Genomic DNA, 27,652 nt, shown 5'->3' on the forward strand with positions numbered 1-27,652 from the left:
GGATTTTCATGGGAGCTTTGAAAGCCCTTTTAAAAATGGTCAATCAATAAATATTTATTGATTATCTACTATGTGCAAGACACTGTGCCAAGAACTTCAGAAGACTCAAAGCACAAGATTCCTTTCCTCTTGAAATTTTCAACATTGTATATTCTCAAATTTCTGAGATCTTCTCATGAAGTCTGTCCCAGGAAATCTTCTCCTAAGAAACTCCTTAGAGTTGGAAGTAACTTTCTAGATAATTCTGAGAATTCTCCCCCTCTAAGAAGGAATAGACAGATAGTAGGCCAAAATGCTGTTATTAAAAAACAAAACAAAATACCTAGATATATATTCTAAGCAAGGAAATACAGAGATATCTACTTTACAAAATAATTTACACCATTTAATCAGGATACAAAGAAAATATGCCTGCAAATAATTCTGCTAGGGCATGAAGAATAAGTCTTTACATTGGTAGTAGCATACACTGGTAGAATCATTTATATTATGCTGTTAAGGAAAACTGACCATTGGATGTTTCTCTTATTTGGTTAGGATGGTGTTTCCTAAAATGTTCTCTCCAAATCCTGCAGAGTATGCATTGGTGATGGGGTGTGGCAAGTCCTACACTTTGTTTTAGTTTATGGATTAATTTTGAGAGAGAGAGAGAGCGAGAGAGAGAGCGAGCAGGGGAGGGAGGGAGGGAGGGAGGGAGAGAGAGAGAGAGAGAGAGAGAGAGAATCCCAAGCAGACTCTGCACTGTCAGTACAAAGCCCCACGTGGGGCACAAAATCACAAACTGTGAGATCATGACCTGAGCAGAAATCAAGAGTCGGATGCTTAACCAACTGAACCACCCAGTTACCCCAAGTCCCACACTTTGTATCTGGGTGCTCAGTCCCAGAGTTGCAGCCTTTCCCTCCCCACATTCCTAAGCCTTGTCTCCAGGCCTCTGGTCTAGGTAACTAGCATGTCTTCCCCACACTTCTTGAATGTCTTCCTCTGGCTAAGCTGTATCTACCTGGTAAAGGCCATAAGAAAATTAAAAACAAGAGTAGGTACCAGTGTCTCCTATTTCTGAAATATATTCTACAATGATGGTTAGCCTGGGTCAAAAAGATGAAGGTAGGATTTGGAGAGTGGATACAAAAAGGAACAGAGATATGTGGTCTTAAGATATGAAAATGGGGTAGCAGTGAAAAAGATAAATATAAAATTCAGAGAAGAAAAGGATTGGTTGACAAGAAACCCATTAGGAGAGAGAACAGAAAGGTGGGAAGAGGCAAAAACATAATGAAAAAGGTAAACATAAAGACTAGTGAGGGTTGAAGATTGTTTAGTATGTAAGATGTGACATAAAGTGGGAAAGATAGGGAAGACAAAAATAGGAAGCAAAATACAGAACAGTTGACAGAAAAAAAAAGACAGAAGGACGAGAGGAAATGATGAAGAGAGAAGTAGTGGAAGGAAAAAGGTGTCAAAAGAATATTAACTAGGGCAAAAAAAAAAAAAAAACTGAGAAAGACCAACACAAGAAAAAAGTGTACAATCATTTGGATTATACTGATGTATAGATCTCCATACATAAAATGGAAATTTCATCTGCCTTTCTGTCTTGCAAAACCAGAGAATTTTGCAAATATGGAACTTTGAGAGAAAAGGGAAGATTCAGCAAACAAAGGGAAATTGACCCAGACAAGTGGCTTCCACGTTTCAAGGATGAAGGTCATAGCCTTTCTGCTGCTTTTTAAGGTCTGTGCTAATTAGTGACAGTACTGAATCTATCAACCCCCAAGGGCCCAATCTCACCAGCATCACCTGGGCCACTACTCCTATTTTTGGAATGGGGAAAAACTTAAGGATAACCAAGAGGATTGGGAGAAAAAGTTGGGAAACCACTGTAGAATATCAGATATAGAATATCAGGTATTTTCCTTCCCCAAAGAATGCTTGGTTGGGATAATCCCTAGGCCTGAAGTAGTAAGCAGTCTTGCACATGGTCCTGTGGATTGGTCTCTATTTGAAGGGAATCAAATGAAATGTGTTCATCTGCATTAAGTGGGTCTACATTTATACTCTGAAACTGTGCCCCAGTAGCTAACCTAGACAATGAGTTAGGACTTTCAGTAGGTGTAATCGGATCTTCATCAAATGGGCCTTGCCTTCCAATGCCAGATGGAGTTCCAGTGCTGGAGGAATGATACTTTGCCAATTTGGAGCCAAAGCATGGTAACTGCAGGATGCTTGATGGTCTTTGTTGCTGCCTTTCACCCTCATTTCCTTGTACTTCACTTTGGATTCCTTCTGGATTGGGGGCTTCATCAGGTGTACCCATAACAAGCTGCTCAGGAGTAAGGTCAACAGTTCTTTCATCGAGCTGGTTGCCTTCAAATATTTGTTCCAAAACATTGTCCCCATCTCCTCCAAGATCACTTTTGAGGCAAGGCATATTCTTTGATTGAAGGGAACTGGCTTCAGGAAAGGGCATAATTCCCCTTTGGCTCAGCTGATTCTTCATGGAACATGGTGTGTTCCTCCTCAGGGTGGACACATCATCTCTAAAAGGACTTGGGTTTTCACTTTCTCCAGGCAGTCTTTTCTCTGAGCTGTTTCTTTGGCCAGGTAGGTTGCTTGGAGGGGAGATGGTATGTCTTGCATGTTTAGTATGACTATCTTCTGTATACGGAGGACTGGTGTCTTGGTTCTCCCCTGGTGCAAGACCAAAGGATGGAGTGTAGTCCTGTAGAGCAAGTGGATCTTCTTTGTGTCCTGTGGAGCTGCCAGCACAGCAAGGGCCTCTCTGGCTTAGATGAAATACATGCGCTTCTTTTTGACCTGATGGGTAACTTGGAGGAATTAAGTCTGGGAAAGACAACTGTTCTCTCTCTGGTGAATTTATCCTAGTAATTTGCATGCCATAATTCAAATTCTCACTTTCATGCCATGTTGGACTTTTCTGAAGCCCAGCTGGGGAATTGCTAGGATAAGGCTGGTTCTCTTTCTCATGTGGTGGACTAGGGGGAGCTTTGTGTAAAGTTGTTGGCCGATCCCAGAAGTTTCTGTTAAAATATGGCCTTCTTTCTTTCTGCCCTTGGGCTTGAATCTCATGGTCCCAGGAGTTCCAAGAGGGGAACAGAGTTCTTTCTTCCTGTCCAACAGCATTATTAGCATAATAGCCCCTGCTCTCCACAGGTGGTGGTACACTGGGAGCTGTATTATATGATGGAAAATTCTCATCTTGGCTCCAGGGATAAAATTCACCATAAGGGAAATCCTCCCTGGGTTTTGATGGATTATCTAAGGAATAGGGAAGGTATTCTTTTGGTTGATTTGAGGTATATTGCTCGCCTTCATAGTGCCTAACTGTTGGCCCTTCTTTAAAGCTCGGCTCCTCCATACCCCATCTACTTTGTCCTGGAAAAGTTTCATCTCCAGTTGGATCAATTGGGTCCTCTTCATTATAAGGGACTGTTTCTTTCAGGTCTGGAGTATTCATGGGGTACAGTGAATTTTTGGGTTGCCCCATAGTATTGGGAGAATCATCTCTCTCATCCCATGTATTGCTTCTAAGGTATGGTGAGTTTTCCCTGGGATTATAAGAGTTATAGTCAGGGTAGTAAACACCTCCCCTTGAGCCATGGGAAGGATGAAGTAAGTGTTCTTCCTGCATCCCGGGATCTTCCTTAATAGGTGGAGAGATTCCTTGATGATTCCAAATATTTCTTCCAGCAGGAAAATGTTCTCTTGTAGTGGAAGGGATTTCCTCAGGGTATACACGTTGATATGTACTGTGCTTTAATTCTGGTCGATTAGTTTCTGATTCATAAGGGATTCTTCTTGGCTCCAAAATAATCCCTTTGGGCAAATTCTGGCTTTGGGTTTGTCCATCAGAATTTGGGGCTCTTTTGGACTCTCCTCTTGGGTAATAAGAGTTTTCATGTTGACCAACAGAATTAAAATTTGGGACTAGCATGTTACTCTCAGGATGAGGCAGTTTATAGTTTGATTTATTAACTCCATAATCTTGAGAATTTCTCCAGGGGCCAGATGGATCTCTTGTAGGAATGACTAGTCTTTCTTTTGGACCTACTGGCTTCTCTGCTGGATTTTGGATTTTTTCATTGCGGACAACAGTACCATGTTTGGGACCCAGAGGAGCAACATTGGTTCCCATAGGGTGTTTATTTGGTCCCTGAGGCTTTCTTCTGACATTTCCTGGATTTCCTGCATGAGTGGGAGAATTGCCTCTTGCAGTAGAAGCATAAGCTTTGCGATAAATTGGATTTCCTGAACGAAATGCTTGTTTGCCTTCCAAACCAAAGGAGTTCCACCGAGGACCCCTTTGAACCTGTTGATTTCTGTAAAAAGGCCCATTCTGTCTACGCCCCATGATAGTACCAGTGGGACGCCATTGTCTTCCTGCAGGAAAATTTCGGATGTTAGGATTTGGATAGTTTTCATAAATATTTGGCTGACTTGGTCCCCATGAGATTTGAGTTCTTGGTACTCCCTGGCCTGAAACATTAACTGTAGGGGGTGAGATAATCCCGTTTTGAGCTGTAGGATTACTCACAGTGTTTGGGCCATGGCCACTGTTTCCTGTTGGGCTGGTGTCATTTCCGCCCTGACTCCCTCCAGGTGCATTTGGTTGAGTAGAGTTAGTCTCAGGACCTGTTGAATTACCCGAGGGTTCAGTGGCTGGACTCTCTGCTTTAGGAGGATCTTTTTCTTTGGGTTTTTCAAAATCTTGTTCAAACATCTCTTCTGAATAATAAGGAGGACGGCCCCCAAATCCCTGATATCCAAAATATCCAAAATAAGGATTCTGTAGGGAAGAAGATGGAAATTGGTAATTACTATTTGTTTTGCACCATGGTGTTGCTCGGAATTTTTTTAATGTGATAGGGAAATGAGCCACATGCTTCTTTTAAAACCATTGACTATGCTTCCTTTCTTGAAAGTTAATTCCTCCTTGGTTTCCATGACCCAACTCCCTTCCAGTTTTCTCTTCTGGTACTCTAACTTTCTGACTCACTTCTTAGTTTTGTCTTCCTAGTCCTGACCCCTAAATCTGAGGGGTGTTTTTTTTAAAAGGATTCCATTTGCTGTCCTTCTAATTCTTCTGTTCTCATTTTACACACCTGCCTTGAGTAATCTATTGCAGGCCAATTTTTTTCAATGCAGATATATATCAGTGACTCCCAAAGCCATAAGTCTGGCCCATGACACTATGTCCTGAGGCTGAAACAGCAAGACTGGGTCACTAAAGATCTCATTGGACACCTCCAACTGAATGTACCCAGAATTGGACCTATCTGCCCCCAAACTTCCTTCTCCAACTTTCTATATATCTAAGCAACATTCACCACTATCTACCCAGTTTCCCAGGTTTCTACTCTCCTCTATTTCCCCCAGCCAATTAATAACCAAGTCCTATAAAATCTGAACTTTCATCCTGTCCCCTCTTTTTTTTTATCCCCAGTACTCTTGAACTACTGCAGTAGTTCTCTTACTGGTTACTCTGAGTGTAATTGTACTTTCCTCTAATCTTTCCTCTCCATTGCTATCAGAACAGTAGAGGTTGGGGGAACCTTCTGTCACTTTCCTCTTTTAAAAAAAATTTTTTTTAATGTTTATTTATTTTTGAGAGAGAGAGAGAGAGAGAGAGAGAGAGAGAGAGAGAGAATGAACAGGGGAGGGGCAGAGGGAGAGGGAGACACAGAACTCGAAGCAGGCTCCAAGCTCTGCGCTGTCAGCACAGAGCCAGAGGTGGGGCTTTAACTCAAACCATGAGATCATCACCTGAACAGGAGTCAGATGCTTAACTGATTGAGCCACCCAGGCACCCCATGTCACTTTCCTCTTTAAATATTATTTAAAGTTGCCCTTACCTTACAGGATAAACTCTAAATCTCATAGCACAACATATAAAGCAGCACAGCATGTTCTAAAGAGTGGAGCTGTAGGCAGATATGGGTTAAGATCCCTGTTTCATCACTATTAATAGTATGATCCTGGGCTAACCTCAGTTTATTATAACTTTGGTTTTTTGTAAACTCAAGGTAATAAAATAATATCTATCTTATAAGTTGCCATGAGGGTCAAAAGAGATAAATATGTACAGCTCAGTGCCTGGCACTTAGTAAGAACCTAACAAATGTTGTACATTATATAACGCCACTACCACCACCAATAATAGTTTTTTATAATCATCTGGCCCATAATTATTACATCCAGCCTAATTTCTTCCCCCTTGTACTTTGTGCAGGTGCAAATCACAACTACTACTGCAGCTATTCACAATGGAATCTAAATGTCTCTCTACAGATGAATGGAAAAGGCAAAAAGTGGGCGAAATTGAACAGTAATTTATCTTCTTTGGGCTTCAATTTATTTGTATAATGAAGGAGTTAGATGATTACTTAATTCCCTTCTAGGAATAACTTCCTAGAATGTATTTACTTCCTTCTCTTGGTTGCCCCATCACTGTCTAGAATCCAGTACCAACCTGGAGCAAAGGTTATTAGATTAGCCTTTTTAGAGAGAGAAAAAGTGAGAAAAAGGGACGGGGAGAGAGAGGAAGGACAAGGGAGGGAGAGAGGGAGGGACAGGGGTCAGTACCTATAGAGGAGAAATGATGGTCAGTACCTATAGAGGAGAAATCACATTTATATTTGTTACTGGATGTTTTTCTTATATCATGGGCACTTGAGCTACAAATTCATGTGTTGAAATTTAACATTTTGAATAGATAGGAATTAAAAATCAGAGACTAATGGGGAGAAGGTAGCTTTACTTGTACTCACCCCGCCTTCTTCATTGCTGACTGGTGGACGTCCGAAACCTGGTGGTACCCTCTGAAAGGTAAACACCACAATGAATGCAAGAGGAAACCACGTTCTATGCTACCATTTGTTTGTAAGACTCAGGGTGTCTTAATAGAGTTCGAGTCAGTGACTGGGTGTTAGCATTATTAGTTTTTAGCTTTTGAGTCATTATCTCTCACAATCTACTATTAATTATAATTATAACCCATCAGTGAATACTGGTAAATACAAAGGTTTCAGCTGAATTCTAGATTATCTTATTCAAAATACCATGTATGGCTGTGTATCCCAGCAGTCACCCCATCCCATGGCCTCCAACACACAGACACACACAGACACACAGACACACACACACACACACACACACACACACACACACTGTGTGATTTGAGTGTTATTAGGATCCAAACATCCATATTAGAACATGTAATAATGGAGGTCAAATAATGACGCTATTTTCAGAGAGTCTATGTCACATTTAGGATGACAAACCACCAATTCTCCTGGATTATTACGATAACTTTTTTATTTCACCAAGATTTATTTTCCTAATCAAACTTGGAGGCTGAATGTTTGATCAGGGGAGAGAGTTCAGGAAATCAGTCCAACTCCTGCAGACCTTCAGGAAGTCCTATGTGGATGATGTAATAGTTCAGCATGAGAATTACACTTATCTGTTTTTTAAATCTTCACCTGGTACTGCCTTAGTTTCTTTAGTTCAGTATGGCCAGTGAAAGGAAGACACTCTTTTAAGGAAAAAAAGTAAGGAACTCTTATTCCTTGAAATGAATTGTTCCTTATTGATAAGAAGGTGTCTTGATTATAGAATGATAGACCAAAAAAACCAAAAAACAAAAAAACCCAACAACAACAATGCCATAGCTGAATAAAAAGTCATCAAATATTTGTTGTTTCTGGTATTTTAATAGCAACTGGCCTTTAAACTTTTCTTTAGGTCAAATAGTTTATTTTGTGATTTATATTTTTAATGCCTGTGATGTAATTTCAATAGTTTTATTTTAATGATTTTAAACTTTAAAGGATTCTTGTAAATATTATTTTGCAATATTCTTTATAATGAGGTATCTGTGGCAAGAAATAATAAATGATGGAAAGACCTTAGTCTAAGCATAGCGTATCTTATGATTTGCAAACTCCATTTTGTCTCAATTTCCCCTTTACGTTAAATGAAGATAATTTTTGTGCTTTCTAATCTCTTAGGGAAGTGGGGGAATAGTAGCGAAATAGCGCAATCCTTTAAAATTAATTCATTGACTAAGTTATTAGTAGTTGTTTGGTGATTGTTCATGTCTCCAATTTGTCTGAGTAAAATATTCATTAAATTTTTTTTCCCCTACATGATTAATGATGTGATGTTTTTTTTTCATACTCTCTACTGACTGGCATATGGCATTCCATTTAGAGAGTATGAACTCATATTAGTTTGAGATATGACCTGTTAATATTATTTTTCACTTCTAGTATAAAGAAAAAAACTCACATGTGGAACTTGCCATGGTGGCTGTTGATAGAGAAATAGCCCATTGCCAAATGGTGGGAATGCCTGAAGAGAAAGAAAGAACCATAGTGATGTGGAAGTGAGAAAGATAAATGGAAAATGAAACAAACCTATTAAATACAATTGTTTGAAACTTGAGAGTCTGCATCTCCCTTTGCATTAAACTGCAATTTTCTATTTTTAGGGCTGAGATGATGATGATGATAATAATAGCAATTAGTATTAGTGAACACTTATGTTCTAGGTACTGTACTGAGCATTTTGTAGTGGTAAACTTATTTAATCCTCATATAAACCTAGAAGACATGTGCTGAAGACATTATTTCCTTTTCACTGAAGATTATGAGGTTCAGAGAAGTTAAGTCACTTGCCCAAAATCTCTCAGTTGGTAAATGGTCCAGGAGTGTCTTTTCATTCAATTTTGTGTTCTCTCAACTGTAATAGTGTCTGATAATAAATAAATAGGGTCTGTTAATCGACTAATAGACAGCATTTTGGAAGCTCCACATTGGATGATATCTTGAGAAACCATTTGCACATCTTCTTGCTTTAAGTCAGGATTATTTATGCCACCCAGAAGTACCGGAAGCAGTGTTACCTTTCAGGGCACTATTTGAGATCATCAAAGCATAGATCTGGAAGAGACTTAGAAATTGTTCCTTTACTCATGGGGAGCCTGTAGCCCAGAAAGGTAAAGTGACTGCTCAAGATCACACAAGTAATAAGGGCTGGGGATAGAACTCGAATCTCTGTTCCCTGATTCTTCTGTTAGTGCTCATGTTGCAATACCATGCTGCCTCTGCATTTTAAAAAGAGCTTCTTTAAAGCAACAGTATTTTGGTAATTTTTTTAAAGATTTAAAACAATTTTTTGGTATCTATCTATCTATATATAGATATATACATATGTTGGTAATTTTTAATCAAACAAAGGCTGGGGTAACTCGGCAGACAATTTTGGATAGGCAGTGGAGCATCATGTTAGAAGAAAGTGGCAAAACTGAAGATTCTATTTCATACATAGCAGTATGTGTCTTGAGCAACATTGGAGAAAGTGTGTATGTGGGGATGGTATGGTTCTCCAAATCCCTCTGAGCCCATTTGTTGACTCTGGTTTGGAATTTTGCTGGGCAAGCCTCACCTGAGGTGGCTGGGCTTCATCTTCTGGCTGTGCTGGGGTAGGTGATGGCTGCTTTAAAGGCCGCTTTGGTGGTGGCTTTTTTGGTTGAGGCTGGTTGGTTTTCTGGGTCTCTGGGGCTTGATCAGTTTTGCTCTTTTGGCGTTTGGGTGCTGAAGGAGATGAGGGTTTCTGTGGGCGCCCCGTGTTTGGTGGTGGTTGAGGCCACATGGGCATCTGATACTGTGGGAAGAGCTGAGGCAGACCATTCCCATACAAGGGGCCCAGTTGTGCCATCTGTGAGGGTAGCAAATAACAGTAAAACCATAGGAGGGCTGAGATTCCAGCTTTCCTCAGCCTGTAATGTCACTCTCTAAAACTCAGCCAAAATCTCAAAAATTCTATGAAACTTAACAATGGAAGCCTCAAGATCTTTAGTATTTCTTTAAATATTGTCTTACAGAAATGAATTTCAGTCTTCTAGAAAACTAACAAAACAAACAAAGCAAAAGACAGAATTAGGTGAGAAATTGAAGTTTAAGAATTTGGCTGATAATTTTCTAACTCTGAAGTGCTGACTCCCATAAGAAGTCATATAATTGATTACAGAGGACTTGGTGTCAGATTCAAAACTGTGACTTGTTACAGGCTGGAAAAGGAGAAAAAGCAAAAAGAAGATAAATGAAGTAAGAATGACAAACAGAAAAAAAACCCAACAAGGAACGAGAGAGGAGAATACAAATTCTCTGTTGTGTAAACATCCTTATGTGTACTTATGGTTTTTGGTTACTGGTGAATTTTCATTAATTCCATTTTCATGATCAGAATCTCCACAATTTCAAGGTTGGAAGGGAAGCAAAGGTGGTCATGATCTGAAGAAACTAATATATGAATTGACCTCCTACAATGTCAGTTCCCATTCAAACATTGTTGCTTTGGTTTAACACCAGAGCTAAACACAGTAAAACCAAGAGTGAGAGTTTAAAAGAGTTGCCAATCAGTAGTTGAAAATTGACAATGATGATGATTATAGGTGAGAAGCTTTTAAAGAGAATGACTTGAATAAAGGATTAAGAGAAAATTGATTTTGAAGAGAAAATTGAATTGAAGTCCTTGATTTTTCCTCCCAATGGTTCTCACGATCATCACAAAAGTCAAAAGTGATATATAGTATGGTAGTCATACAACTTTGTCAGAAAAATTATGCCAAAAGATCCAACTGATACGTGATTTATTATTAGTTGGTTCTAAGAATTAGCACTAGTGGTAAGTATAATTGAAATTTATTTAGATAAGATAGAAACTTATTTCATAAATTTAGTGTTATCTTTCAAGATAATCCAAATAAAATTTACCTCCCCACACACCTGGAGTATTTTTTGTCCTTATTATTTGTGAATACATGTTGTGTGATCTTTCCCCAGAACCAATTTCTCTTGGATACAAAGAATGTTGGTAATTAATAAATGATTTTTTTTTACATGAGAGAATAACAGTAATGAATAAGAAGAAAATCTGGGGTAAGGAGACAGGCAAAATTTTTCCCCCTTAAAACTCTTATAATGATTATATTGTAATTAAAGCATGTGGATAGCTGTTGGTATCTTTATTAGCTATGACAAACCTTATAATGTAATTATCCATATATAAAGAAGAAATTATCAGAAATAACACAAAGCAGAACTTACATGTGGGGAGTTCATGAAGTTGAACTGACCATATCGCATCATCTGTGACCAAAAGAATCCATTAATGTGATACAAAGTGAAAACATTTTATTATTTAACCAATCTACAAATCACCAGAAATAAGCTGAATTTCTGATTTTAATGTACAACAGTCATATCTTTTACTATTTATGCATGAATTTAAAATAAGTATGCAATTAAAAAACCCATGTCACTAATTTTTAAGTCAGGATTTTATTTTGAGACGAATCAATATAGAATAATAGAGAATAAAAATCTTGTCTACTCTGACGTTTTTGAATGTTCTACTCAACTTTTGGAATTCCGGACTTGAGAATATGATAATTCTATGAAAAAGATGATTCTCCTTTCTGATGTATGTTGAATTTGGCTAATGATTTTGGCTATAAATCATGTCGAAGATATTATATGCCTATGTGTCTACCTTCTAAAAACGCTTGGTACAAATATCTACTTTTGCTAGCTTGAAAACTTAGCAGAGAAGCCAACATTAGCTATTCCCGAACGCAAATTAACATTTACCTTGGCAAGGAATAATGAAGTACATAGGTAGTACGGAGCTGACGAAATTACTACTTTGCCTTGATTTGAGAGTTTAAGTCTTTCAAATTTTCCCTTTCCCTCCCTTCATCTTTTTCTCAAGAAATTTTATATATCAAGAAGTTTTCCCTTTTTTAATGGACTCTCAGGACAGGGCTTACAAAAACTTCTCCCCAGAGACTGATATACATACCTCCTCACTTTTACTGCTAAATCCAGGCATTCGGGGCATTTGCATCTGGAAGTGAAAGAATATTGGTACAAATTCAGAACATAAGTTGAGATAAACCCAATAATTATCTCCAAGCTATTTAACAACAGAACACAAAAGGACAAGTCCTAAAAAACTTTCAATACTCACTGGCATAGCAATAGAATTACCAAGCAGACCTAGAAAGACCAGGAGAATCTTCATTTTTCCACTTGGTACCTGGAATACAAAACTGGATTTTATTTTTGGAATATGAAATAATTTCACTGGCGGCATTCTGCCCAGCTGTCTGTCAAGGAGAGCGTAGAAACAGACCAGGCTGGGGGCCTCTGCCGCTATTTTTACTTTACGTTAAGAAACTACTAGTTATTACCTTATAGTGTTCTAAACTGTGAAAAGGATCTGATTTAAAAGGAAAGATAGAAGCGAGAGAGAGAGAGAGAGGGAGGGAGAAGATTGATCCTTGAGAAGATGGGAGATGGTTTATAGCACTGGAATATGGACATTAGAAGTTAGCAGTTTACCTGAAATATATAAATATTGCTGACTTTGAGTTCTTGTTGCTAGGCTGGTTTAGAATGGCATAGTAATGTCTGATTATAATCACCATTCAGAATAATCTCAGTTTCAGTGAAGGTGTAATCCAAAATCAGTACTTTTAGCTACTTTCTAAGATGCCATAGACAACATTCCATTATGTAGAGGCCAATTAAATAAGCTGGAATATTCCAGAATCCTACTCTTTTCTTCTTTCCTCTATTGTTTCTATTATTATTATTATTATTATTGCTCTTTTAAAAATTATTTTATCTTTTAAAAATTCACTTCTGCTCAAGGGCTGGTCAGAGAAATAGAAAAATATAGGCAAAGATATTTTTATCTCTTTGTTAGACACTTTGATTGAACATATAGAGGAAAAGATTGAAGTTATAGACGTATGTGTGAAGTTTGAGAATATTTTCATGGATTTCATTTATCCCGCTCCAGTTAATTATGCAAGCCTTGTATAATTAAGACTTGTAGTTACAACTTTGAACAAGTTTTTTTTTTTTCTGAAACATTTACCTGTGTAATTTTTTAAGAAAACTCTGCCCTATTTGCATGTACAATAGAGGAAAATGAAGGTTTTAATCAGAATGATTGATTTCTTGGTACATCGGATACAGCACAATTCCTAGCATAGTAACCAGCACATAGACACCAGTAGTTGCTCAGACTTTTTGTTCCTCTTTCCTTTTTCTGGGCATGAAATGTGCGTAGAAGTATTTTGAGCCAATGCTCACCCTTCTGTTTGCTTCCCATAGGAGCAATATAATTAAAGGACACTTCAGCATTTTCCTAAATTATAGGTGCAATCAATAACCTTTTACATATCAGAGAAATTGGGAGGGTTCAGTTAAACAAAAGAAGCAGTAACACATAAATGTCTTTACTGCTAATTAAGGATTTTCAGAATCATGACATTGTAGAGAATTAAAAATAACAACTGAAACTATTGTCTTCAGCATAGGCTGAAAACATGAGGAAGCTAATAAAGAGGATATTGGTGAATGCTTTCCTTTCTAAATCTACTTTCTAAGATCATGGCCCAAGATTTTGGGGGCGGTTGGATGTTTAATTTCTCTCTTACTTAACCATCCATTTAATCTCTGTAGTAGCTGTCACTGAGACTCCTGATAATGTTACACACGTAAGTAGGAAGATGTGACCTTCTATTTTGCCAATACAAAATGCCACTCACTTTCTCTTTTGTAAAATTAATATATTATACTGGACGACTGATAGTTTCCTTCTCTCTCTAGAAGTTCATGATTGGATGAAAGTTTATTTTTAACTGAAAATAGCACTCATAATGGTTGCTGTGGAGTACAGAGACTATGCAAGTTCTTACTTCTTTGTCCCATCTGTGAACTCAGATGCTCTTTGTTTCTTCTGACATATTTAAATAGTGTTTTACCCTCTCAAGCATACTTCTGACAATATTTAGTTTGGTATGTGACCTGTGTTATAAAAAATGAATATAAATTCTCACCAAGTTATCTAGCTTAGGAAGAGTGGCTCCACGGCTGTGCTGGAACAGCAACATTTTTCACTCAAATTTTGAAAAATACAGATTTGGTATAAGACGAAGGTCAAACACAGAAATGAGACAAATAAATGAAATGAATAGCAAAAGCTCAGCTCTAAGGCAGCGCATGTCATATTAGTTATTTTATCCAATCAGAGCCTTACTAGAGGGACTTAACAATCAAACTGAGTCTTCTATTGCTTTAAGAGAAGGGTGAAAGCTAAATCAGAGAGAAAATGACCCAGGAACAGTATTTGAGGTATTTCTAACACAGTGCTGACAAAACTTGACTGCTCTACAGGAAGATGTACGAAAGCATAGTGTTAAATGAGATCTAAGTAGGTTGGAAGAAAAGTTAAAAGAAAAACAAATCTACCAAATAAACCAACGAGTTTAAAGTTTTATCAGAAGATCAGTATGCAGCAATGACTATACAACCAAGATCAAAGAATGCAATAAGGAAGTCAACCAGTATCTATGAATTAAGTTCATTCTTTGGCACTATATCATTTATGTTGACAATCTCTAATACTCACCCAATGCCAGCTAGTAGCTCCAATATATAACAAATAACTTTTACTTGAACTTTGTTAGCCTGTCTTTGAAATATAGTCTTACTGGTCTACAGTGGAAATGCCTACAAGTTGCTGAAGCCGGGGAGATCTCAAGGAGCAAGACACATTTGTTTCTTGGTAATAAAACAAAAATTCTTCATGAAGTTGTCATGTTGTTTAACAAAAAGGCTTAAAATAAAAAGATTCCTCCTGTAAGAAAGCTTGGGATAGCAAGGTCACATTTAAGCTCTGTTGTAGACCTGTACAACCAATCAGCTTTGAGAAAAATGGTTTTGCCATCACAAGAGTTTAAGGTGAAAAAACACATCCAGTGTAAATTTATAAAGTGTTATTATAGGAGCTGTCAAATCAAGTCTCTTATTATGTATAATAACAGTCCAGGAAAATGAGCTTACAGCTGTAAGATTTGGGAGATGCTTTCCTTGATGAATTTGGGGTTTTTCAAGTTTAGAAACTTTGTTTATGCAGAGATATTTAGGGAACAAAAGTGAATATTAACTATATTCTACTGTGATAAATCATTGACCATCATCAAAATGCAGGCCTACATACATCTCTCTCTCTCTCTCTTTCTCTCTATCATTCTATCTCTATATCTCTAATTCTAATTCTATAGATATAGATATATAGATATAGCTATAGAAATATAAACTTAATATAGTTAATTACTATTTATTTAACATATAATTAAAATTAGGTGAAATGTTATACCCATGGACAACTCAGTGCCTTCATTTGATTTGTATTACATAAAGCTACCAGGACATAGTGTTCTTTTTGAAGAAAAATATAACTGAGTCACTTGGGATTCCGAGTTTTAGATCAGATATGCAAAATGATAAATGAACTCTCAGCTATTCATGGTAACACAACCTCATGAAAATAGGAGTTAAGAAATTCACTGAAGGGGTTATGTTATGAATGTTTTTTGATATCTGGCTTTTTATAATAAAGATTTCACTTCCAAATAAATGGAAAATTTATACTTTTCATTAACAAGAGCAAATCGCTCTCTTTGCTGTACTTGGGATTCTCCTGTTCTCTTACGGCTCCACAAGAGAAAATATCTGTAGTGGTGATCTTTGCTTACTTATTTTTGTGTTGGCATTTAAAAATTAAGAATATTTTAATTTAATGCCAAAAACCAGTTCTTACTTGATATGATGGTGCATGTCAGTTCATCCAGTGGTTCCGAAGGGTGCTGTCCTTCCAAGGCACCAGAGCTGCTGTGTCCTTCCTCTCAGGCCCAATAACACTGCATTTCTTAGCACCCCCTCCCTCCACTCCCTGCCATCTCCCTGAATTTAGAACCACAAAGAATAACATTGCACCAGAATGTTTGACTTTAAGTTCTAAATACCTTTTAAGCCTGTCTGAATCCAAGATGTACAAAGGGATATCTGCTGCAAGTGCCTGCCTGTCTTTGATTTTGTAGAAACTGGGTAGTAGCTATAATACTGTTTGTGCTCTGTGCACATTGAGATGAATTTGCAAGTGGTAGAACACCTAGGGGACAGTGTTTTCTTGTAGGTGAAATGAGAATCGTGATGCTGGGTGACACTGGCCTTTGCCCGTGCCCTTCATGTAGATGCTGGAGTTCTGATTTTGGCCTTAGTCATTTAGGTTAGTTCCAGTGGCCACTAAACCTCCTTTTTTTTTTTTTTAAAGTAAGCTCTAGGCCCAATATGGGGCTTGAACGCATGAGAGATCAAGAGTCACATGCTCCACTAACTGAACCAGCAGGGCGCCCCTCCTTTTGATCGCTTTCTTTATTTACCCTTGTTCCCTCTGCCACAAGGCTGGTTACTGGTCATGAAATAATTCATGTCTTAAATATCCAGCTGAGCCTTTGAATGGATGAATTCTTAGTAGTGGTGGATAGGATTTAGGAAACAATCAAGTCTCTTTTTTCTTTCAGAACACCGAAGAAGTGCTTCACTTGACAAAATTCTTCCAAACCAGTCCTTTATGACCTTTCCCTTTTACTGCTATCATCTCTGCTGATTTTATAAATTCTTTTTCCCTCCAAACAATTACAATTACTAGTGAACATGTTAATGATTTGGCTTAAAACCATTTTTAAGTGTATCTCCTTTCTTTTTTCTCTGTGTTCTCTTGATTTGGCTTAAAAACATTTTTAAGTGTACCTCCTTTCTTTTTTCTCTGTGTTCTTTTCTTGTCCATAAGCAAGTCTTCTTAACCTCTTCACTGGGATCTGTACATGTATGAAATTATATATACAAATTTCTGTGTTTTTGTATAAATGCATTATTTTTCCCTAAAGGAGAATCATATCCTCCAAAGGTGTCTGACCTTCCCACTTTTTTCTCTCCAATTATTAAATAATCGATGTAATAGATTTTAATAAGATAAGATTTATAAGATTTTAATTGATTTTAATAAGATTTTTCTCATTGTCCTAGATTTGAAGCTGGTGGGAACAGAAAAGTCTTTTGGTTTCTTACTGTAGATACTGTAGAAAGAGGCCAGGCTTTGGAGTTGGCAGACCTGAGTTTAAACCTTCCACAAATATCCAACTGTTTGATTTTCTGTGTAGTAAAATGGGGGTAGTATGTTTCTTCTAAGAAGTAGATTAAATAATGCATGCAAAGTGCCTGGCATGTAGTAGGCACTGAGTGATGATCAGTGACTGATCAGTACATGAAGGTATTCTGATGATTCCACATTACACCTTGTAATGATTCACTAAGGACTCAAATGGAAACAAGGCAGTCATAGCTCTCAGAGCACATAGATTCTCATCTAAGTACAACTGTGGAGCTGAAGTTCTATGGATTATTATTAGTATAACACTCTATCTAACACTGCAGGACTCGTGAATGAAATACTTGAGACAAATAGTGTCTTAGAAATTTCTTACTGGTGACTACATAGTTTCTAAGTATAGAACTCATAACCTTGACTTCTCTTTGGGAACCGTTCATATAGCATATCCTCAGGCTTTAAATGTGAGACACTCTACTAACATAGGAAAAGAGGAGGTGGTGTTGAACTTTTACAGATTAAATGGTTAACAATGTTTTATTCTACAAACATTTCCTGAGTGGTCTCTTCATGCGAAGCCCCAGCTTAGGTGCCCACTCATCCTGCACCAGATATTAGAGAAGGAAGTTTTCTGAGTCAGAACTCAGCATGGGGTTCGAACTTCAACTTCCATGACTTACTCGTTTTAGAATCTTGGGGTGCCTGGGTGGCTCAGTCGGTTAAGCGTCCGACTTCGGCTCAGGTCACGATCTCGCGGTCCATGGGTTGGAGCCCCGCATCGGGCTCTGGGCTGATGGCTCAGAGCCTGGAGCCTGCTTCCGATTCTGTGTCTCCCTCTCTCTCTGCCCCTCCCCCGTTCATGCTCTGTCTCTCTCTGTCTCAAAAATAAATAAAAAACGTTAAAAAAAATAAAATCTTGGGCAAGTGAATTAATTGCTTTAGCGATTTAGCCTAAGTTTCTCCATTTGTAAAGTGGAAGATAATAATAGTATTTCCTTCGTTGGTTTGTTAAGAATTTAACAAGATAATTCGTTTAAAGTTCATAGCACATGGCTCAAATAAATCTTATAAGAAAATAGATATATGAATGTTACCCATGGTTAGAGCTTGCTTAATAGCTGCTTTAATACTGACCACTGACATTTTCCCCAAGTACTTTTTGAGGAATGTTTCATTTCATTGTGCTTATTCATTAAAAACAAAACAATATAAATACGGAAAACAGGGGTGCCTGGGTGGCTCAGATGGTTAAGTGTCCAACTCTTGGTTTTGGCTCAGGTCATGCTTTCACGGTTTGTGAGTTTGAGTCTCAGATCAGGACTATAAGATAAGAGTATAAGTATCTCTTATACTTCATATAAGCACTCTCTCTCTCTCACACCCTTTCTTTCTCTCTGCCCCTCCCTGCACTTGCTCTCTCTGTCTCTCAAAATAAATTAACTTTAAAAAACAAAAAAAGGAAAGCAAATACCCCACCCCCCACCCCCCTCAAAGAGCAACCAAACGTACATAAATAGAATATAGAAAAAAAGAAACAGGGTCATACATTTTATCAGATTTATCCAGTTTAAATCCAGCTTTTAGTCTTCAAATAAAAAAGTTATTCTGTGATGTCAGGGAGTTACTGCTGGTAGGTGGTTATTTATTTGGACCACCCTCAGAGGTAGTGTTTACTTCTTGGAGCTCTGAGTAATGACTCTCTTGTATGTACTCAAGGTCAGTTTTAAATGATACAAAATCTAGGGAAGACTATCTTCTTCTCTCTCTTCCCTCTTCACCCTGAGAAGAAAATGTAACCCAGTGGCTAAAAACACAGGTCTTGGGGTTCGAAATACTGAGTAATGTGTACACCGTGCTTAGAACAATACCTGACTCCTCCTAAGTCCTTCATATGGATTAGATGTTTTTCTGCTTCTTGTACTTCTTGTAAGTTGGTTGTGATTCTGTCTCATGGTAGCAATAGTATATTTATTGATCATTTGCTGTGTATTCAGTGCTGTTCTAAGTTAATAGGTTAACTCCTCTATTCCTCACCACAACCCTAAGAGGTAGGTTCTGTTATTACATGCACTTTACTATAAGGAAACCAACATGCAAAAGGATTCAATAGTGTGTGTGTTCATGGTTAAACAGCCAGTAGGTGGCTAAAGCCAGATAGTCTGGCTCCAGAGCCCCTGTTCTGTCCCCTACTCCTTGCTGTCTTGGTCTAAATTGAAGCAATGGGTTGAAGACACGGCTTTTCTAGCTTTTCCTTTCATAACAATGGCTGCCATTGTCCTTATTTAGGTGTCTCAATGTTAAGTGTGGAGAAAAATCACAGGCAATCAGACTATCTCGTTTCTAGTTCTTGATTGGTCACTCATCAACCCTGTGACTTTGGGAATCAGACTTTATAGCGTTTCTTTAACAAGAACCTGTCTATTTGTTTTCCCACGCATATGATATTGTCCTTCCTCAGTAGAGTGGAATATTAGTGGACCAGACTTTCAGTCTAAGAGAATCCTAAATTATTTGCAGTTCAGTTCTGATAAAATGCCTGATTGAGAAAAGTTGTTTTGGAAAAAGAGCTATTGAACCACTCCTGAAAACTGTGAGATCTGTCCCTGGATCAAATCATACTATTGGTAGCCCATACTTCTAGATTAGTTTAGCTCCTTAAAAAAAAAAAATCGTCTTCGGGGGGCACCTGGGTGGCTCCGTCAGTTGAGCGTCTGACTTTGACTCAGGTCGTGATCTCGTGGTTTGTGGGTTTGTCTGTGCTGACAGCTCAGAGCCTGGAGCCTGTTTTAGATTCTGTGTGTGTGTCTCTCTCTCTGCCCCTCCTCCACTCATGCTCTGTCTCTCTCTCCTTCAGAAATAAATAAACATTAAAAAAAAATAAAAAAAATCACCATTGGGGTGCCTGGGTGGCTCAGCCGGTTAAGTGTCCAATTCTTGATTTGGCTCAGGTCATGATCCTATGGTTTGTGAGTTCAAGCCCCACGTGGGGCTCTGCATGGACAGTGTGGAGCCTGCTTGAGATTCTCTCTCTCTCTCTCTCTCTCTCTCTCTCTCTGCACCTCTACGGCTCATGCTATCCCTCCTACCCTCAACATAAGTAAATTAAAAAAAATCACCTTCATTAAGTAACATTTACTAAAGCTCACAGATGACAGGCATAAGACATATGCCGTGATTAAGTGCCCATGTGCTGGCATGGTGCACATAAGTGGTGTTATAATGGTGAACACCATAGGTAGAATCTGTACCTTCAGGGAGTTATTTGTACAATAATGGATGTAGACGTTGTGATATTGGTTATAATCCTGTGTAATAAGGAATAAAACTGGAGAAGTTCAGAGCACATAAGAATAATTTTATGGAGAGCATCCCAGAGGATGTGAGATGTAAGCTGTAGACTGACACTTGAGTTGAAGGTAGCCAGACAAGCATAGGAAAGTAGGGAAGGCAGAGAACAGCATTGGTAAAATCTGGAGAAAGAATGAGAAGATGAATCTGAGGAATGTAGAGATGTCTAGAATGGCTGGAAAAGAACTCCAGGACTGAGAGCAGTGGGAGATGGTGAGTGCTCAAGAGGTGAGCAGGGCTAGTCAAACACATCTGGAACCTAGTGGAGGACTTTTCCGTAAGACAGTGCTGAAAGCGGCACCACGTCACTTGATATGCCTTCCATCCAATTCTACAGAGGAAATTTCTTCTAGAATTGTATTTCATGAAAAACCTTGCTCTCCTTGATATGTGTTATTTTTCTGGAGTCACATGGCTACTGGGGGAATCCAGACCAGTGACCTTCCATTCTGTATCTTGCTTGAGAAATACTGATCTCTTTTCTTGCAACTATCATGATTTTTTTTCTCTCTTGCCATAATTCTAAGTATGTGACATTCTGGTTACTAGGAAGCTTGGAGCTGAATTTGGTGCTAAATTAATGGTGGATCCAGATAATGTGAGACCTAAGCTAGTACAATTTTGGGGGCTTTCTTTAAGGAAAAAGACCACAAAAAACATTTGTTTAGATAAGAAATGAAATTGCAACAAATTTCAGGTTTTAAAAAGGTGACAAATACAACAAACATCACAAAATCTGGAAAAATCAGTATTTTTACTAACTGCCTAACCTCTATCATAACACCTGTATATTTCAAGCCCTGTTTTTCCTTCTCTACATACATATTTCTAGTGTCAGCTGCCAGGGACATATTCATACCACAATATGTTCTCTCGTCCTGCACCTTTGAGTCACAGGAAGAATGAGTAGGCAGGTAGAGGTCTGGGAAGCAGGAATATTTCTGGAAGCCATTTCTACATGGGGATGGCTAGCAATATTTTAAATAGATACAAGAGTTAACTGTGGATCATATATATATATAGATATAGATATAGATATAGATAGATAGATATATATAGCACTAAACCCAAACTAAATGTCTCCCCATTGCAACTTCCCCCAAATGTCCATGCTATTCCAGTGCCATTTGAATTTAGGAAAATCATAATTGAGGGACCATGAGAGTTGAAAGAAATAGCGTTTTTAGCTAATTGTGGGCAAATTTTATAAAAACTGATAGTCATGTGAACACATTACCTGGGCCCCTCTAAGGCATGGAAGGAAGGGCCTGGTGCTTCATAAATTTGATGATGAATCACCTCTGACCCAAAATTGAGCGTGTTTGTACTTCTTTTATGCTTGTGCCTACCTGCTAACTTTACTAACCTTACTATTTCTTGCTGTTGTCTAAATGACCTTTTGAAAAGAGATAGCTACAAACATTTAATTAATGAAATAAAATTGTGACCATAAATCTTGCCTAGTTACCATTGTTTTACAGTAATAATAGTAATAGCACTTTGAAATATATATAACAATAATAGGTTCACTTACTATGTGCCGGGCTCTGTGCTAAGGGCTTTAGATGATTTAACTAATATTCACAAAAACCCTATGAAGTAGGTACTAGGATCCCCCTCCCCAATATTTTACCATTGAAAAAAATGAAATTTTTCTTTTTAAAGTTTAGTTAGAGAGAGAGAGCATGCAAGTGAAGGAGGGGCAGAGAGAGAGAGAGAGAGAGAGAGAGAGAGAATTTCAAGCAGGCCTTGCACTGTCAGCACAGAGCCCACCCAACATGGGGCTCTAACTCATGAACTGAGATCACAACCTGAGCTGAAAACAAAAGCCGGACGCTTAACCAACTGAGCCATCCAGGAGCCTCTGAAAAAATGAAATCTTAATGAAGTTAAATAACTCGCCCAAGACTAAGTGGGGTTTTGAACCTAGGTCTGCCTGTGGTTAACTGTGTCTCTCTAGATAGTGTAGACTTACATGGAATGCATGTTTTCACCAATGGTGTCAAGACACCGGGACCAAGATTTTATAAAGGACTTCTCTGTAAAAATGAAGTGGGATGTGAACTTACACGAAATGGGTTTGTGAAGTTTCAGTTTCCAATGCAAACAGAAATTATGGTTTTTTAAAGTTCAATTGCATGGAAAGTAAAAAAAAAAAAATTCTTCCTTCTCTTGAAAGCAAGAGGCTCTCTCTTGGTACTGGGAGTGTATTGCATGCTGGGCAAGATGAATCAGCTTTTAAATGAACAGTTAGAGCAGACTAGATAATTGAGTAAGTTGAAGCTTGTTGAGTCTATCACATCATTTCTTACCAGACATCATCTAATCACTTTCTCCAGAAATGCTAACCTCTACACTGACACAACTACATTGAAACGGTGCACACATTTCAAACTCCTCTCCCTAAACAGGCTCCTATACATGGGGTGCAGCTCTCTGTTTATGGCTTTTGTATAAGGTGGGTTCCCTTTCCCACCCATCACAACCCACACTCACCCATCTATTCATGGCACATGAATCTCATGAGCCCACCCGCAGGATGTTAGATCAACTCCTTGGATTCCAAGGAGCTGCTACTCATTTATTTAGCATGGGACTTAGGGACAAAGTTATGTATTTCAGATATATTGTATTCAAACTCTGAATGGTAGATGGTGCGGACTGAGACTCACAGCGAGTAAGTGACAAACATGGGCTGAGGCTACACAGACAGAGCGCAGGTTTGCACAGAGGTCTGTGTGCCTCCATTTTCCATTTGCCACAATACCGCCATCACAGGTCTTGGCCAACAGTGGCACGAAGGCCACCGACTGACTGGGGCCACCAGAGTTAGGGAGTCAGAGTGTTGCCCGCAGGCGATTTCCCTCTGTTTCTGGCTTTAGGCCCATCTTGGTTCTTTTGCTTTCCTCTGATGAGATCATTCTGGGCCCCTCAGCAATCCAATACTTGCTTTATCTACAAGAAATGTAAGGACCCAGCATAATTTAGTGTTCAAAAGATAAGTAACTGGAAGAGATTGGGGTTTTAAACAATGGACATTTTTCTTTCATTATTTTTTATTATTTTTATTTTTATTTTTATTTTAACTTGTTTTATTTTTTCTTCTTTAAAATTAACATCCAAATGAATTAGCATATAGTGCAACAATGATTTCAGGAGTAGATTCCTTAGTGCCCCTTACCCATTTAGCCCATCCCTCCTCCGGTAATCCTCATTTTGTTCTCCATATTTATGAGTGTCTTCTGTTTTGTCCCCCTCCCTGTTTTTATATTATTTTTGTTTCCCTTCCCTTATGTTCATCTGTTTTGTCTCTTAAAGTCCTCATATGAGTGAAGTCATATGATTTTTGTCTTTCTCTGACTAATTTCACTTAGCATAATACCCTCCAGTTTCATCTACGTAGTTGTAAATGGCACGATTTCATTCTTTTTTATTGCTGAGTAATACTCCATTGTATATATATACCACCTCTTCTTTATCCATTCATCCATCGATGGACATTTGGGCTCTTTCCATACTTTGGCTATTGTCGATAGTGCTGCTGTAAACATGGGGGTGCATGTGTCCCTTTGAAACAGCACACCTGTATCCCCTGGATAAATGCCTAGTAGTGCAATTGCTGGGTTGTAGGGTAGTTCTATTTTTAGTTTTTTGAGGAACCTCCATACTCCTTTCCAGAGTGGCTGCACCTGCTTGCATTGCCACCAACAATGCAAAAGAGATCCTCTTTTTCCATATCTTCGCCAACATCTGTTGTTGCCTGAGTTGTCAATGTTAGCCATTCTGACAGGTGTGAGGTAGTATCGCATTGTGGTTTTGATTTGTATTTCCCTGATGATGAGTGATGTTGAGCATTTTTTCATGTGTCTGTTGGCCATCTGGATGTCTTCTTTGGAGAAGTGTCTATTCATGTCTTTTGCCCATTTCTTCACTGGATTCTTTGTTTTTTGGGTGTTGAGTTTGATAAGTTCTTTATAGATTTTGGATACTAACCCTTCATCTGATATGTCATTTGCAAATATCTTCTCCCATTCTGTCGGTTGCCTTTTAGTTTTGCTGATTGTTTCCTTTGCTGTGCAGAAGGTTTTATTTTGATGAGGTCCCAATAGTTCATTTTTGCTTTTGTTTCCCTTGCTTCCAGAGACGTGTTGAGTAAGAAATTGCCGCCGGCAAGATCAAAGAGGTTTTTGCCTGCTTTCTCCCCAAGGGTATTGATAGCTTTCTGTCTTACATTGAGGTCTTTCACCCATTTTGAGTTTATTTTTGTGTATGGTGTAAGAAAGTGGTCCAGGTTCATTGTTCTGCATGTTGCTGTCCAGTTTTTCCAGCACCACTTGCTGAAGAGACTGTCTTTATACCACTGGATATTCTTTCCTGCTTTGTCAAAGATTAGTTAGCCACACATTTGTGGGTCCATTTCTGGGTTCTCTATTCTATTCCATTGAGATGAGTGTCTGTTCTTGTACCAGTACCATACTGTCTTGATGATTACAGCTTTGTAGTATAGCTTGAAGTCCAGGATTGTGATGCCTCCTGCGTTGGTTTTCTTTTTCAAGATTGCTTTGGCTATTCAGGGTCTTTTCTGGTTCCATACAAATTTTAGGATTATTTGTTCTGGCTCTGTGAAGAATGCTGGTGTTATTTTGATAGTGATTGTATTGAATATGTAGATTGCTTTGGGTAGTATTGACATTTTAACAATATTTGTTCTTCCTATCCAGGAGCGTGGAATCTTTTTCCATTTTTTTGTGTCTTCTTCAATTTCTTTCATAAGCTTTCTATAGTTTTCAGTGTATAGATTTTTCACCTCTTTGGTTAGATTTATTCCTAGGTATTTCATGAGTTTTGGTGGAACTGTAAATGGGATTGATTCCTTGATTTTTCTTTCTGTCGCTTCATTGTTGGTGTATAGGAATGCAACCGATTTCTGTGCGTTGATTTTATATCTTGCAACTTTGCTGAATTCATGAATCAATTCTAGCAGTTTTTTGGTGGAATCTTGGGTTTTCCATATAGAGTATCATGTCATTTGCAAAGAGTGAAAGTTTGACCTTCTCCTGGCTGATTTGGATGCCTTTATTTCTTTGTGTTGTCTGATTGCAGAGGCTAAGGCTTACATTACTATGTTGAATAACAGTGGCGAGAGTGGACATCCCTGTCTTATTCCTCACCTTAGGGAAAAGCTTTCAGTTTTTCCCCATTGAGGATGATATTAGCGTCGGGTCGTTCATATATGGCTTTTAAGATCTTGAGGTATGATCCTTCTATCACTACTTTCTTGAGGGTTTTTATCAAGAAAGGATGCTATATTTCGTCAAATGCTTTCTCTGCATCTATTGAGAGGATCATGTGGTTCTTGTCCTTTCTTTTATTGATGTGATGAATCACATTAATTGTTTTGTGGATATTGAACCAGCCGTGCATCCCAGGTATAAATCCTACTTGGTTGTGGTGAATAATTTTTTTAATGTATTGTTGGATCCAGTTGGCTAATATCTTGTTGAGGATTTTTGCATCCATGTTCATCAGGGAAATTGGTCTATAGTTCTCCTTTTTAGTGGGGTCTCTGTCTGGTTTTGGAATCAGGGTAATGCTGACTTCATAGAGTTTGGAAGTTTTCCTACCATTTCTATTTTTTGGAACAGTTTCAAGAGAATAGGTGTTAACTCTTCCTTAAATGTTTGGTAGAATTCCCCTGGAAAGCCATCTGGTCCTGGGCTCTTGTTTGTTTGGCAGATTTTTGATTACTAATTTGATTTCCTTACTGGTTATGTGTCTGTACAAATTTTCTATTTCTTCCTGTTTCAGTTTTGGTAGTGTATATGTTTCTAGGAATTTGTCCATTTCTTCCAGATTGCCCATTTTATTGGCATATAATTGTTCATAATATTCTCTTGCTATTGTTTTTATTTCTGCTGTGTTGGTTGTGATCTCTCCTCTTTCATTCTTGATTTTGTTTATTTGGATCCTTTCCTTTTTCTTTTTGATCCAACTGGCTAGTGGTGTATAAATTTTGTTAATTCTTTCAAAGAACCAGCTTCTGGTTTCATTGATCTGTTCAACTGTTTTTTTTTTTTTTTTCATTTCGATAGCATTAATTTCTGCTCTAATCTTTATTGTTTCCTGTCTTCTGCTGGTTTTGGGTTTAATTTGCTGTTCTTTTTCCAGCTCCTTAGGGTGTAAGTTTAGGTTGTGTATCTGAGATTTTTCTTCCTTCTTTAGGAAGGCCTGGAGTGCTATATACTTTCCTCTTATGACTGCCTTTGCTACATCCCAGAGGTTTTGGGTTGTGGTGTTATCATTTTCATTGACTTCCATATACTTTTTAATTTCTTCTTTAACTGCTTGGTTAGCCCATTCATTCTTTAGTAGGATGTTCTTCAGTCTCCAAGTATTTGTTACCTGTCCAAATTTTTTCTTGTGGTTGATTTCAAATTTCATAGCATTGTGGTCTGAAAATATGCACGGTATGATCTTGATCTTTTTGTACTTACTTAGGGCTGAGATGTGTCCCAGTATGTGTCTATTCTGGAGAACGTTCCATGTGCACTGGAGAAGAATGTGTATTCTGCTGCTTTAGGATGAAATGTTCTGAATATATCTGTTAAGTCCATCTGGTCCAGTGTGGCATTCAAAGCTATTGTTTCCTTGTTGATTTTTTTGATTAGATGCTGTGTCCACTGTTGTGAGTGGGGTGTTGAAGTCTCCTACTATTATGGTATTACTATTAATGAGTTTCTTTATGTTTTTGATTAATGATTTATATATTTGGGTGCTACCACGTTTGGCACATAAATGTTTACAATTGTTGGGTCTTCTTGGTGGATAGACCCCTTGATTATCATATAATGTCCTTCTGCATCTCTTGATACAGTCTATTTTAAAGTTTAGATTGTCTGATATAAGTATGGCTATTTTGGCTTTCTTTTGTTGACCATTAGCATGATAGATGGTTCTCCATCCCCTTACGTTCAATCTGAAGGTGTCTTTAGGTCTAAAGTGGGTCTGTTGTAAACAGCATATAGATGGATCTTGTTTTCTTATCCATTCTGTTACCCTATGTCTTTTGATTGGAGCATTGAGTCCACTGACATTTAGAATGAATACTGAAAGATAGGAATTTATTGCCATTATGATGCTTGTAGAGATGGAGTTTCTGGTGGTGTTCTCTGGTCCTTTCTAATCTTTGTTGCTTTTGGCATATATATATATATATATATATATATGTGTGTGTGTGTGTGTGTGTATATAT

General features: G+C 38.1%; 1 protein-coding gene across 1 annotated transcript; it reads right to left on the reverse strand.

The window, feature by feature from the left end:
* Positions 1-1,948: 1,948 nt before the first annotated feature.
* Positions 1,949-13,990, reverse strand: ENAM (enamelin). Its single transcript, XM_007086919.2, has 8 exons — positions 13,937-13,990; positions 12,055-12,123; positions 11,887-11,931; positions 11,133-11,174; positions 9,469-9,741; positions 8,311-8,373; positions 6,789-6,839; positions 1,949-4,807 (listed from the first exon to the last, which is right to left on the reverse strand). The coding sequence occupies exons 1-8, from the start codon at positions 13,988-13,990 to the stop codon at positions 1,949-1,951; spliced, it is 3,456 nt and encodes a 1,151-aa protein (XP_007086981.2).
* Positions 13,991-27,652: the final 13,662 nt, after the last annotated feature.

The sequence above is a fragment of the Panthera tigris genome, chromosome B1 (assembly GCF_018350195.1).
Source record: "Panthera tigris isolate Pti1 chromosome B1, P.tigris_Pti1_mat1.1, whole genome shotgun sequence".
NCBI classification, from domain to species: domain Eukaryota; kingdom Metazoa; phylum Chordata; class Mammalia; order Carnivora; family Felidae; genus Panthera; species Panthera tigris.

Excerpts from the sequence above, each read along its gene's own strand:
- ENAM (XM_007086919.2), bottom strand. The coding sequence starts at position 13,990 with ATGTTGCTGTTCCAGCACAGCCGTGGAGCCACTCTTCCTAAGCTAGAT. Across the intron at positions 12,124-13,936 it reads TTCCTAAGCTAGATAACTTG|GTACCAAGTGGAAAAATGAA; the intron begins GTGAGAATTTAT and ends TTTGTATTCCAG. Across the intron at positions 11,932-12,054 it reads GTAATTCTATTGCTATGCCA|ATGCAAATGCCCCGAATGCC; the intron begins GTGAGTATTGAA and ends TTTCACTTCCAG.